General features: G+C 39.3%; 1 protein-coding gene across 1 annotated transcript in view; it reads left to right on the forward strand.

Annotated features, from left to right (window-relative positions):
- The window catches only part of PXDC1 (PX domain containing 1), a 53,359-nt gene extending 44,683 nt beyond the window's left edge, over positions 1–8,676 (forward strand). The window contains exons 4-5 of the mRNA XM_020973807.2: positions 1,927–2,038; positions 7,258–8,676. Of these exons, the coding sequence (XP_020829466.1) occupies positions 1,927–2,038; positions 7,258–7,375 (230 nt within the window). The 3' untranslated portion in view covers positions 7,376–8,676. The remainder of the gene's footprint in view (positions 1–1,926; positions 2,039–7,257) is intronic.
- The last annotated feature ends 6,041 nt before the right edge of the window (positions 8,677–14,717 follow it).

The following is a 14,717-nucleotide window of genomic DNA, read 5'->3' on the forward strand; positions in this document are numbered from 1 at the left end:
TTCTTTTGTATCCCCAGAATTTAGCACCACAGCAAGGTCACCTAGCAAGGTCTTAACTAATAGTTTCTTGCTTGACCAAAAGAAAAAAATCATAAGCTGATTTAGACTATAAAAACCCAGGCTGACAGGTAGTGGGAAATAAAACAAATCTTGGAAAGGCAGAAGGAAAAAAAAACTTTTGAAATGTAAGAGCTGTTAGAGGCTCAGTGTGATTATGGACAGCTAACTAGGTTCTCATTTGCCCCATGGGGTGCCAACACGATATCAAAGGCTATTTTAAGCTGTATGCTGCCATGCTTCCGATCTTGAACAAGGAAGTGAGAGTTCACCAGTGTAGAGTTGTTGAGAATATGCCAGGAATTTGGAGGTTATTTTGTAGCGTAAATGTTCCTTTTAAGATTGGCAATAGAAAAAAAATTATTTATGAGGAAACAGGTGGCCTCAGCTAGAGGACAATTAGGGATTAGGGAATATGCCAAGGTTTACAGATAATTGAATCATGTGTATAAACACCAAGGAGGAGAGCGAGCTATTAATGTCCATCAGATCTATTGTTAGATTGTGGTGTGACCTTGCAGGGGAAGTGATGGAAAATATCTTCTCTTAGAAAAGATAAATTTGGCCGAGCCAGATGTGAGAAAGTATATCGTGACACAAGAGGCTACATTTGTCCCTTAGATGGATAGATGACATAGAATTAGAAAAAAAAATTCTAAGCCCAGAGAAGACTAGAAATTATATTGTCCAGTTCTGTCATTGTGCACATGAGGAAGCTATAGCTCAGAGAACACAGCCAGTTGCAAGCAGAGCCAGGGTTAAAAACTGTCTTCTGACATTCAGGTCCATTGAGATTTCCATTGTACCACACTAAGCCACCTCTCTTTTAGAAAGACTACAACACCAAACTTTAGGGGGTTGCTTTTGCAAGCTAAAACATGGAGGCAAATAAGACAACACTGTTTGCTAACACTTGAGCTCAGTCCTTACCTGATAGTGGGAAGAGCTGGTTATTTTAGCATGGTTTTTCCATGAGAGGGATGAGGTATCTCTCAGTTTACATAGAAGGTAGCAGGATAGGCAGGGGTAACTCAGGAGGGAATGCTTCTATAAAATAGTCTATGTAGCTATTTTTCTCAGTGGTTTTCCAAATGGTATGCATGCTTTGAGGTATGCCTATGTCAATCTTCCTGTCTTCTGACCCTTCCCTCCATGGTGGGACAAAGTTCTGATCTTTCTCATCATGAGACTAGGACTATACATCTTACAGGGGAGGGTCTGTGAGCTTTTTTTTTTTTTTAATATTTTTATAACTACCGTGTTCAGTTGTTTTTCAGTCATGTTTGACTCTTTGTGTCCCCATTTGGGGTTTTTCTTGGTAGAGATACTAAGTGGTTTGCCATTTCCTTCTCCAGCTCATTTTACAAATGAGGAAACTGAGGCAAACAGGTAAATGATTTGCCCAGGGTTACACAGCTAGTGTCTTGAAGCCAGATTTGAACACAAGAAGATGAATCTTCTTGACTTGAGGTCTGGCCCTGATATTGTACCACCTAACTGCCTATATTTCAGTATAGTTGGTTTTCTTTGTGATCCTATGTATTTTGTTTTGTTCATTTATCTGAGAAGGGATTCATAGGCTTTACCAGACTTAAAGCAAGGTCTGTGACACACACACAAAAGTTAAAAACCTTTGGATTAGGTGAAAGGGGAAGCTGGCAGGTTGAGGGGCATCTACATCTTGCTAATGCCTTCTTGGGCTTCAAGGAGAAAACTGAATCTAATAGTTAATAGAATCAAGCTGTAAACCAATTCAGCACCCCCAACTCTTTTCCTTATTGAATTCATCTCCTTGGCTTTGATTTCAGCCATGAGGCAAAAATCCTGCATTGAATTCTGTGTCATTAACCCTGTTGTCGTTCTTTTCAGAAATCATGAGGTCCAATGGATTTTGTTTAGCAAATACTGAGACAATAGTTATTGACCACAGTATACCAAACGGAAAAGACAATCACTTGGATGTGGATTCAACGGAACATTTGTAAGTATTTTGTTTTGAATTTTGGTTGTATAGAAAAAGCAGTGTAATCCTTGATTAACTTTACGGTGATTCAGTTCAACAAATATTTATGAGGTCTCAGACATGGGCATCATAGTGCTAGGGATAGATAAAAAAAAATAAGTAACAGCAGAGCAGTGTGTGCTCTTCCATGGGCCTGGAATGCTCTCTCCCTTCTGCTAAATCCCTACCCATCATTTAAAACCCTACCCACAGTGGTGCAATGGTTAGAGTGCTGAGCCTAGAGTCAGGGAGACCTGAGTTCAAATCTAGACTCATACTCATAAGTTGTGTGACCCTGGCCAAGTCACTTAACCTCTGCCTGCCCTAATTTCCTCATCTGCAAAAGAGGGATACTATTATTTACCTTTCAGGGTTGTTTTGAGGATCAAATGAGATAATATTTATAAAGTACTTTGCAAACTTTAAAGTGTCATAAAAATGCTAGTTATCATCGTCGTTGTCGTTATCATCATTATGCCCTTCTCCAAGATCCCCTGTTGTCAAACAATATCCCTTTTGTGACATACTTCTTTAATTCATGTTGTCATGTAATAATATATATGAAGCTATTTGTGTTTACATCTTCTTATCCTACTAAATTATAATCTCAAGATTGTAATAATAATAATAAATAAGAACTATTTCCTAACTAAGCTCTGTGCCTCCTCCAACATCTAGAAACATGGTTTGATCATAGTAGGTGTTTAATATTCATTTTGTTTGTTGAATTAATGGGTGAATTAAAAAAATACATAGTTCATGCTCTAAAGAAGCTTATAAGGATGGATTTTTCTTTTTTTGGAATATGTTTTTATTGATATCTTTTGTTTTTACATCATCTAGATTTGTCCCTGATTTCTATCTTAAAGAAAAGTAAAAGAAAAAAGCCACTAAAACCAATCAGCACATTGAAAAAAAATCTGTGTTACATACAATGTTTCATGTCTATAGATTCCACCTCTGCAAAGGAAAGGTGTAAACTGAGAGATACCTCATATTTCTTCTTTGGGAATAAGCTTGTTCTTTATAATTTTGCATCATTCATTTTTTTGGGGGTGGTTCTTTATTTTGTTTTTAGTCAATACATTTATCTTTTTCCTGGCCCTGCTTGCTTCATTTTGCATCAGTTTGGGTAAGTCTTTTCTTGATTCTCTGTGTTTCTTTGCTTGTTGTGTCTTACAGCACAGTAATATTGAAGGATGGCTTTTTCATTGTCCACAAGGAAATTTGAGTTCATGCACTACACTGGAGGATGAGGAAGACCAAAACTCTTTAGACACTTTACAGAGTATTAACACTGGGAGGGATCTCAGAGCCTGTGTGGTCCAATTCCTATCTAGAGCATGAAACCTTAATAAGTAGTAATTTGGTTTTTGCTTTTATAAACCCTCAGGACAGGGAACTCATCACCCTCTGAGACAACCCTTTGCACTTGTGCATAGAGCTCTTATCATTAGGAAAATTTTCCTTCTATTAAGCCAAAATCTGCCTTCCTTAAGCTCCTGCTCATTAGTCCTCGTCTTTCCTTTGGGACCAAAAAGTAGTATAAGCCCTTCCAACATATGAAGACAGAGATCATATCCTAGCATTTTTCCCACTTCTCCCACTCCTAAACCCCAACCAATTCTTCTCTTCTCCAAGCTAGGAAGCCTACAGTTGATCCACTGGCATGTTTTGGAGTCCTTTCACCATCTTGGTGACCTGCTTCTATCCTTAATTACTAAGGGTTCCTAGAAACTGTAATAGTATTTGAACACTGACCCTGCAGTGTTCTCTGTACACTTGAGGGTCCTTACTGTTATCAGACAGGTTCTTTCTCATCAATGATTTGAGCACCAAAATTACTCTGTCCACCCAAACCTTAAACTTACTAGGCTTCTTTCTCAACAAGTTGAAAGCAGAGATATTTGACATGACTGTCAGAGATTGTGTGAATTCAGGGACTTAGGAACCTTGCAGAAACAGAAAGAGAAGGCAAAGGCTTTACATGATAGATCTGGTCTTTGTTTTGTTTGAGGGAAACACTGGATGTTAAAAATACAGCCACCCCATATGTGCCAGATATTTATAGCAGCATTTTTTTTTATCATGGCAAAGAATTATGTAGACAAAAGTAGATGCCTATTGATAAGGGAATGGTCAACTCGATTGTGGTATATGAACATGATGGAATATGATTGTCACAAGAAATGACGATTTTGAAAAAGCATGAAAAGACTTACATGAACCGATACAAAGCAAGTATGCTGAGCCAATTAAACAATATGCACAATGATGATGACAAAGAACACTGAGCACAAAGCAATTGAAACTGAATGTTGCAAAATTATAAAGAATAAGTCTGACCCCAAAGATTAGGAGATACTTTGCCCCACTGTTTTGCAGAGGTATGTGTGTGTTTGGGGATGGGAATAGGTGTCAAATGCTGCATATGTTGTCAGAATTTTTCAATATATTGATAATTTTGCTAATTTTTTCTCTTTATTTTTAATTTTAAAAAGTCTTTGATATCTGGGATGGTTCTTTGGGAAGGGAGGAGAGCATGAGAGATTCAGAGGGAAATTTAAGCTATGTGAAAAACAAAATATACCAATAAAATTTTTATTTAAAAAAGTACAGAAGACCTCTTGGGGAGAGTGAAGTAGAAAGCCAGCCTTTATGACTCTTTTCTGAATGGTCCCCCCCCCCCCCCGAGTCTGAGTATTAGTAATTCAAGTGAGCATTTAAAAGGAATATTGTCCATAAACTCCTGCCTGCCCTTTCAGCAGAAGCATTTCTCTGATATATGGAATCCAGGGAAGAACTGCTTTTCTGACCTTGGGGAACGAGTCTGTTTATTAATTTCAGACAAGTTGCCAGTCAGAGGTGAAGAGTGGGGATGGAGAGAGATGATGTTTTGATTTATTGGAGGTTTTGCCCCTCAGGCTGTCTCTCTACATTAAAGTTTGTCCTCAACTCCACTAAGGTTTAACCACCCGGCCTTGTGCCCATGAATCAGATGATAGTAGGCACATTGCGAGGACATGAGATCGAGCTTATTTCTGATGGTGTTGTTTCTGTGGTGTCACAGCATAAAGACAGTGGGTGCCTGAGACTTTAACTAACAATAACCCAACATGAAATGATTGTGTTCTGTTGGAAAGGTACTGTATCTGCTGTGTCTGCATATGAGCCTGTGAAAAAACAGAAAAGCAGCACCGATTGTCCTTCTCTTTGCCACAGTTGGCTGAAAGAGACTCCAAACCCTGAACCTCAGGACAAAAACTGAGTAGGTCATTCTCGCCTCCTCAAACAGGTTTCAAGAGCAGAGGTATTTGACATGACTGTCAGAGGTCATGTGAATTCAGCAGTAAAAGCCATGACCTCAGCATGCTGACTTACTTTCCCAGGGTTTCCTTCCTTCCTTCCTTCTCTATCACTCCTAGACAGGATTAATTCATCCTGTGGAATGAGGGAGGTGCAGCACATGAATAGGAAAATATTCAGCAGGAGATTTTGCACCTTGGCAGATGCTTTCTCCGTGTCATTTTCAAGTTCATAGGTTTGTTCCAAGCCACTGTGAACATAGCATGTTTTCGTAAAGGCAAAAGCAAGCTGGGTTTTTGTTTATTTAATTTTTCCTCACCAAATGATAATACCCTAGCACTTAGAAAGTGCTTTTGAGGTTTGGAAAATGCTTTGCAAATATTATCTCATTTTATTCTGACTACAACCTCTGGAGGTAGGGGCTATTCTTAGTATCCCATTTTACAAATAAGGAAACTGAGGTGGACAGAGATTAAGTGACTTGCCTAAGGTAAGTGTCTGAGTCTTCTTATGACAAAAAGTACCTATAAATTCAATCATGCTTTTGAATGAATTAGTATTTTATTAATCATAACAAATGTATACATGTAAAATAGTAACATACATGCATAAGGCATTGTCTATTCAGTCCACAGAAGGTATGCTTGCTTAGTTACCGTACTGAGCCATGCTTCTTGTCTTGTTGGAGCTGTATAAAATATGAGGTGACCACTGGGGCTGCATATGGATTTGTGGGCCCTTTGCAATAATTCTCTGCCCCTCCTAGGGCCTCTCTGACCACAGGTTGGGAGCCACTGCTCTATGAGGCTGGTTTGCGCAAGAAATGGTGGCATACATCTTTTCCACCTAAACTAGAGTTTCTGTAGAGTTATGGTGGCAATCGGATCAGTTGGAAGCTGGGTCTTTTCTACTGCTGTGCAACATGATCCGTGAGCCCTGTTTTCAAATCTCATCTGCCAATAAGTCTAATGAAGCTCACCAGGCATTTCCAGTTATTCCTCTCTTCCGTAGTGTATTTTCTTTAGTCTTGCTTCTTCCTTTCAAAACATTTTAAAAGCTATAGTCACCGTTCTTCTTCTAATAAATTGCTTTTGTCCCACCTACTCGAATTTTGATCAAGGGTCTACTCAAAAGAAGAGATTTGGACACTGCAATTTTTGTGGAGGAGTAAAGCATCAGATCCCTAATTCTCTCTTTCAGTGTGTCTGAAATGGGGACTACTTCTTATATCTGATACCTGTTACCTTCACTTATTCTCCAGGCCAGCTTTTAAAAAAAAAAAAGGCTTGGAATTAGTTGTAGATTTTAGATCTGGATTGCTTGTAGATCAGTGTAGTATGGTGGAAACAATACTTTATGTGGAGGCAGAAAATTTAAGTTCAAATCCTGGTCTCAGCATTTACCACCTCTGTGACTTTGGGTAAGCCATATATCCTATCTGGGCCAAAGTTTATTTACAAGTATGAAAAATGAGATAGTTAAAATGGATGACCTCCAAAGACTCTTCCAGATCTAAAACTATACTCCTAGTTATTTCTGGCTTTAGAAGGCAATTTTTAGGTTGGAAGGGGAATTGGTGTCATGAGGCATTAAGAGCTGTTACTAAGGCTAGAAGGATATATTTCACCAAGGTGTACATTTGAGTAGCTCTTGTTGCTTTTTATAAATGTGGGCACTGACTAGAACTGTTTTCCTGGAACACATTTTCTTGAAAGGGCTATTGTCCAGGGATCCTAAATGAAGTAACAGGTATCACTTATGAGTGCCTTTCCATAGAGTTCCTTGAATTTTGTCCATTTGACTTTGTACCTCTCCCTTTCCTTCTTGTTACATGGGTACCTATGAATAGGTTCTCACCCTCATGTTGTTTTTTGTTTTGTTTTTTGTTTCAGGTTTGAGAATGGTAGTGAGTTTACCTCAGAGCTGGAAGACAGTGAAGACCCAGCAGCCTATGTCACCAACCTGTCTTACTATCACCTGGTCCCTTTTGAGACGGACATTTTGGACTGACCTTCCAGTAGACCGTTCATCCACCTTCTGGCCTTTTATTACTGACTTATGCTGCTGTTCCATAGCCCTCAACCACTTAAACCAAAAGGTGGTCATCTAACCCCAGATATGAGATGATGCCTGCAATGAAATCAGTTCTATGACTCAGATTGTCAGTGGGTCTCCAGGCGCTTCCTAAGGTACAAGTTTTTGGAATACAGTGGAAACAGGGGAAGAGAACTCACATCCAGGTGGATTCTGGTATCAGGGAAGGGTATATGGCAAAGTTTGCAGCAGCCATGGAAGCCTCAGGACCACCTATATGACTGACTGTAGTCAAAGCATCCTTATGGAAATTCCTTTTCCTTTCAGTAAAACCAGCCTGTTTTTTCATTTCCTGGGAAGCCCACACATCACACCTGGTGCAATGGATAACCACCCAGTGCCTACAGGGGAGACATTCTATAGGGGCAGCAACTCCATTTAGCTCTGACAGGTCTATACTCTATTGTTTCCTGAAGAGGAGTGTCCCACTTTCTCCTCTTTCTTTAAAGTGCCCTGGGCATCCCCTTCCTGACCCTGCTCTCCTCTACCCCAACACATACCTGTGACTCACATGTCAACTTTAGAAAATACTTGGAATGAGATTGTGAACCATTGCCAAGTTCTGAAGACAGGAAGGGAAAGTGAGTCAGCCAGCCAGGCCATGAGTAGCTACAGGATTTCCCTGGGAACCAGGATGCGTATTGTGGTTGTTGTTTTCGGCTCACATCTGGACAAGTGGGCTCTACTAAAACTTGCTCTCATTGTTTTAACTAGAGGATAATCACCAATGGGTAATATCATCTGCAGCACAAGGGGAGACCTTTGAGGATCAGGCTTCTCCCTTGATAAGCTCAGACTGATTTAATGATAGGCTTTGGGAGATCAGGCCAAAAGGAAAAGAATCTGTTCTGGGCTAACAGCTCTTCAATGTAGGAGTAATGAGTGTCTTTATTACCACCCAGCAGTCAGAGGTTTGACCTCACTTGCTGTTCGTCAAGTATTTAATGAAATAATTACCATGCTTAATCTGAAAGGATGGGAAACAGGAAGAAAGCTATTTGTGAGTTGGTTACCTCTCCAGTGGTGGTTTCCTTAGCCTGGGAGCACCCCTTGGTGCTTTGCCTTACATTCTCCCAACAAACTTTCCATTGCTAAGTGTCTACTAACCACAAACATTTGCTAATGTAAATAATAGTAAATTATTGAGAATCCTAATTCTTTTACATAGTCTGTTTTAAAATCTATTTTAATGAAATAAAATATATTACTCTCCTTAAGTCTATTTAAGATGGCTGTGTTTCAAGATGCTTCTTTTTTCTCCCCCTTTATGTGTTTATTCATGAGAGAATCAGTGGCCAAAGTGAAGAGGGGTCTACACCTTCGGATCCCAGTTGGGCATCCTTCTTTCTCTGTGTTGTAGGAAATGTACATGTTCTCAGACCTTCATGCCCCTCAGGTGTGATGTGTAGACCTTACAAAACCAATAAACATAATGGAATTTGGAGTTTGGCTTCCCCTCCCTCTTCCCCCCTTCCCTATTTCAGATTCTGGAGAGAGATGGTTGGTCCCTATTGTTCTCTGAGAGAAGAGAACTCAGGCTACGTGTATGGAAAAGTTTTTGGCTTACCATTTCAGTCCAGAGATGACCAGCCTGTTGACCACCTACTTGGAGTTGGCCAGAATTCTGAAAGAAAAAATACCCTGGCATTCTATCTCAAGAGCCCTGGAACCTTCTGGATCAAGATCAATGGTCAGCTGATGTTTTCTAAGACAGAGAAAGGAGGGGGGTTTCCCTATGAAAAGGATCTCATTGAGGTTATTTGATTAGCTAGTAGTGGAGAACCCCTGGAAAAAATTGCCAATAGCCTTTGCCCGTGTCATCCCATGACCCTGCCCTCTTGTGGTAGGACTTCCTCCCTATACCCTTCTGTCCTGGATTTCTCTTCCATACTGGGGTCCTCTCCATCTTAGCAAGGCCCTTCCTCATTAAAGACTAGGATGAGAGAGCCCATCTCATTGGCGAAGCATTGGTTCACCCTAACAACCCTCTAAGTGATTGTCACCTCTCTCCCCACTCCTTCTGTGCTGAGATTCCCACCAACTTCTTGGTGAAGCCAGGAGGCAAGAGCTTCTGAGATTCCAGGTACAAGCCTGGCTGCTACTTCCCTAGATAGGGGATGATTCAGTCCAAGCCCAAGGTAGGGAAAGAACTACCTCCCCCTCATCCCACCCCCTACCCCTCAGTATCATCTACAAATGCATGCTCACATAGTACCTCAAAGAAACCTGTATCCTCCCTCACCTGGCACTGCCAATGTGATGCCACCAAATTTTATTTCCCTCCCACATGCAACACATATCCCTTGCCCTGAAGGAAACAGCAATTGTTGGCAATAAAGGAATACTGCTTTAAAAAAAAAAGGATCCTTTATGAAACATAAGGAATCACAATCAATTTTCATGCCCTATTCTCATTATCAAGTGTCCAAAGGGAACATTTTTCAACTCTTTAGGCAATCTTAGGATTTTCTTCTTTGCTTGCCAAGTAGGTTTTTTTTTGCTGTTTTTGTTTTTTAAGATATTTGAAAATTTTCTTTTCAAACAAAAACTTTTCCCCCTCCCACTTTTCACCCCACTGCATTAGGGGAAAAAAAGGACAAAACCAAACCCTTGTAACAAATATGCATAATAAGCAAAAACAAATTCCTAAAACATATGTCTCATTCTTCATCCTGAGTCCATTACCTGACTTGACCTATCTGTTAAAAGGTGGGTAGCAGGCTTCATCATTGGTCCCTCTAGAGTCATGTTGGCTTGTGGAGTTGATCAGAGTTCTTAAGTCTTTCAAAATTGTTTGATTTTACATCATTGTATAAATTGTTCTAGTTTTGTTTTCTTTACTCTATCAATTCTTACAAGTTTTCCTGGGTTTCTCTGAAGTTGTACCTTTCATCAGAGACAAATAATTTCAGGACCCCTTTTTGAAATTTCACTCCTTTCCCATTGACCTTTTCCCCCTTCTCTCTAGAAACTTCTTTTATACCAAAAGAACTATAGGTAAGCAAACAAATGAACAAATTAGCCAGGCTTGACAACAATGCTTCTGTTCCCTACCTGTAGTCAACCACCTCTCCGCTGACATTCTCTGAGGGCAAGGATGGTCTTAGATTGACCAGAGTTGTGATTAATCAATCAGCAAATATTTTTAGGCCCCTCTATGTTCTAGGTACTGTGCTAAGCCCTGGGGATATAAAAAGAAAGGCAAAAGGCAGTCCTGCTCTCATTGGTACTCACATAAATACAAACTATAAAAGGGGGAGGGAAAGGGGAAGAAGTCTTGGCAAGGGTACCTGGTGCAGAATCAGGGGCATGGAACTGGTGGGAAACGAAGAGATGGCTGATCTGGGAGCCCACCTGAAATGGAGATTCTGTTTTTCACCCAGGGGCAGAGATGTAAATGGTATGAGTTCTAGGTTTGACATGATCTTGTAGTCTAGAAGAGGACAGCCATGTCCTGAAGACTAGATGATGAATAGACAGTTGTACCTCAGTAGATACACTTTACACAGTAGATGTATCTCTGAAAAGTTATTCATAAATGGGATTTTGGCAAGCTACATGATTTTAAATGCACTTAGAGGAACTCACTGTTTAAAGCAGTAGTGTCAAACTCTAATACAAATAGGGCCCCTAAATCATACATAAGGTTCCCTGCTTTGCCATATATTGACTTAGAAAACCACATATTAACATTACATATGCTTTATTGTATTTTTTATTTATTTTGTTAAATATTTCTCAATTACATTTTTAATCTGGTTGGGGCAGTGCTTGACACCTCTGATTCAAAAGAACCTTTACTTTTGTTAGACAAAGAATCCTTTTGTGAATTAAGTAATTGTTGCTTATTTATCTTTTTTTTAGTTTCCTATAATAGATTACATATGTGAGTTATAAACTAGGGCAGCTTCTCTGATTCCTACATATCACAGTGATAACCACTAGTCCCTTAGCTAAATGTCCCCCTTCTGGTCCCACTATTCTCTTTGAGGTTAATCAGTGAGGTGAAAGCTGCTTTTATGATTTATATTTCAAATCATATTTATAAACATAAATTTATAATTCATATTAGTTATAATTTATTTATAGAATTACATTTCAATTAATTACATAATTATTTTATGATATAAATTATATATTTTAACACATAATATATATAATTTATAAATATATTTAAATTTTATTGGGGTGATAGACACTGTTAAGCACACAACTTTGAAAATGTGTTCAATTTGTGTACACTCATGTAGTTTTCAAAAAACAAGCATTTATTAAGCACCTACTTTTTCAGCAACTGTGTTGAATAGCATAGAGCTCTGTTATCCCTTCCACATTGCGACTTTCCCCATAGCTGTTTCAATATATCGTCAGTCAGCATGAGAAATTACATGGAAATTTTTGGGGAATTTTGTGGAAGCTGCAGATGACATGCAAAGGACAGCAGATGGCACAGAACCTACGACCAAATACTAACCCAAATTTTACAACATGGTACCGTTAACATCTCATAAAAGAAAAAGAAAAAAATTTAGATTTCTTCTCTGGTACAAAGGGAGGGCCAAAAAATTTTCCATGGATTTTCCAGATTGTGGGGCCAGTGCAATCCTAGCCCCTGTGACATAGAAGGGAAAACTATGATCAAAAGCACAAAAGAGTTCACTAAGAGTTGGACATGACTGAAAAACGACTGAACATTATCTACTAAGCTGTGATGTGATCTCCATTTTCTCATTCCAGATCCATAATGTAGAACCTTATTTATTATGTCTTTGTTTTAGAGGGTACCTTAAGCCTATTTTTGGTAGCAAATTTTGACTATAAATCTTTTTTTAAAATGTTTTTATTGATGCTTTGTGGTTTTTTACATCATCATCACTCTCCAGTGATACTCCCCACACCCATGACTTGTCCCTTGTAACAACAACAACAACAAAAACCAGTTAAGCAAAACAAACTGATACATCTGCCAATGACTATAAATCTTGGCTGCTTTTTCTGTCCTAGGTTGGGTTACTTCGCTATGCCAACCTGTTCCTCAGAATTCTATTCCATCCATATTGATTGGATTCCTTTAATCTATTGTGGCTGGTTTAGTAGGTCATTCAATATGTAAGACTTTTATCTCCTGTGGGCATTAAAAAGGAAATCAAGTACCATTTCTCCAGTCCCAAGCTCTCCCAATGACTAAAGCTTGCACCTAGATAAGGACAATAAACTTCTCAAAAAAGATACTGTCTTAGCATCTTGCATTGTCCAATAAACAGTGTGATAAGGCTACCAGCCTCCATCTGGTCTGTATTGCTTGAGCATCCTTAAGTATGGATGAATAACACTTACTTAACAAGGTCAGCCTGATAATCTTTTTTAGAAGCTCTCCTCTTTGGATATGTTTGGTTTTTTCAATTAGTAGAATGTTATGAGCGAAATCGTCAGATGAATTAATGATGATCAAATGCTCTCCTCTCCTAGGAAGGGCTGAGCCAAGGGTGCATAGGGACCTCTGTTTGGGGGTGCCCCAAATGTCAATGATGCCTGGTACAGTGCTGTCCCTGAAGGACCTTTGCTGCCATTTATTGATTACCTAACAAATATGAAGGCAAGAAGACTTGTACTGTGCTCACTCGTGTGCCAGGTGCTGTGAGGGATATAAGAGAGGTACAAGACAGTGCTACTGTAATCCAGGATTTTACAAATAGTAGTTGTGTTAGGGAATAAGTACTTGTTAAAACTATCTGCCTGGCACTGTGTTAAGCACTTTACAAATGTTATTTTGTTTGATCTTCACAACAACCCTAGGATATAAGTTTTGTAATTATCCTCATTTTATGGTTGAGGAAACTGAGGCAGAGGTTAAGTGACTAGCCCGAGGTCATACAACTAGTAAGTATCTGAGGCTAGTTTGAATTTGGAGGCTTTACCACCTTACTGCCTCTTGCAGTAGTAAGATGCAATAATACTGTGGATGTAGCTACAGCACTTTGACTTGGTAGCAGAAAGAGCTTGATTTGAACCCTCTGTCAGACACCTTATTGACTGCATGACCCTAGGCAAATCTCTTAACCTCTCTGGGCTTTGGTTGCTTCAGCTGTAAAATGAAGGGATCAGACGAGGTGGCATCTAGCCCTATATCTGAGCCTATAAACTAAAAAATCATGGAAGAACTTAGATAAATAAGCACTAGGTTTTGTAGTATGCATCATTCTGAATTCCCAAGGGATACTTCCTGTGTGAAGATTTCCTGATCTCCTGGGGAGAAAGTGATTTCTGTTATTCTGACCTTGTAGTACTTTATACTTCTGCATTAGACATTTAAATCATTCCCACATGTGTGTATTTATATATGTGTGTATATTTGTTTGTACATAAACACACATATACATCTTTGTTGTTGTTCATTCGTTTCAGTTGTATCCAATTTTTTTGTGACTCCATTTGGGCTTTTCTTGGCAAAGACACTGGAGTGGTTTGCCATTTCCTTCTCCAGCTCATTTTACAGATGAGGAAACTGAGGCAAACAAGGTTAAGTGACTTGTCCAGAGTCACACAGCTAGCAAGTTTCTGAGGCCATATTTGAACTCAGGAAGATGAGTCTTCCTAACTCCAGACTCAGCACTCTGTCTATTGTGCTGCCTAGCTGCTATAAATACACATATATGTATACGCATGCATGCATGCATATATATGTGATTGTGTTTATATTATGTATACATGCATACTTACATGTATATGCAGGGTAGTCCTTTAGTGGCTTTTAAGCTCTTTGAGGTAGAGATACTTTCTTATTTATCTTTCTATCACTCCTAATGCCTAGCACAATGCATTGCATGTAGTTGATGCTTAATAATGAAGTGAAGTAATGATTGCCATAAGTAGTATGAAAAGTAGGAGATTGCCCTGGGTCTGGGCCTAAAGAGTTTGATGGGGAAGAGGAAGAGGAAGAGCGTTCCAAACCTGGAGAAGGACATGTACAAAGACATGTTGGAGGTAAGAGTGGACAAAGGTTTCAGGGACAGTAAGGAGACAGTAAGGGGCAGCTGGGTGGTGCTATAATGCATGAAGCACTGGGCCTGGAGTCAGGAAAACATCTTCCTGAGTTCAAATCTGGCCTCAGACACTTACTAGCTGTGTGACCCTGAGCAAGTCACTTAAACCTATTTGCCTCAGTTTCTTCATCTATAAAATGAGCTGGAGAAGGAAATGGCAAATCACCCCAAAATCTTTGCCAAGAGAACTTCAAATAGGGTCACGAAGTGTTGGA

Source organism: Phascolarctos cinereus, unplaced genomic scaffold (assembly GCF_003287225.1).
Source record: "Phascolarctos cinereus isolate Bilbo 61053 unplaced genomic scaffold, phaCin_HiC Scaffold_4;HRSCAF=312, whole genome shotgun sequence".
Taxonomy (NCBI): Eukaryota; Metazoa; Chordata; class Mammalia; order Diprotodontia; family Phascolarctidae; genus Phascolarctos; species Phascolarctos cinereus.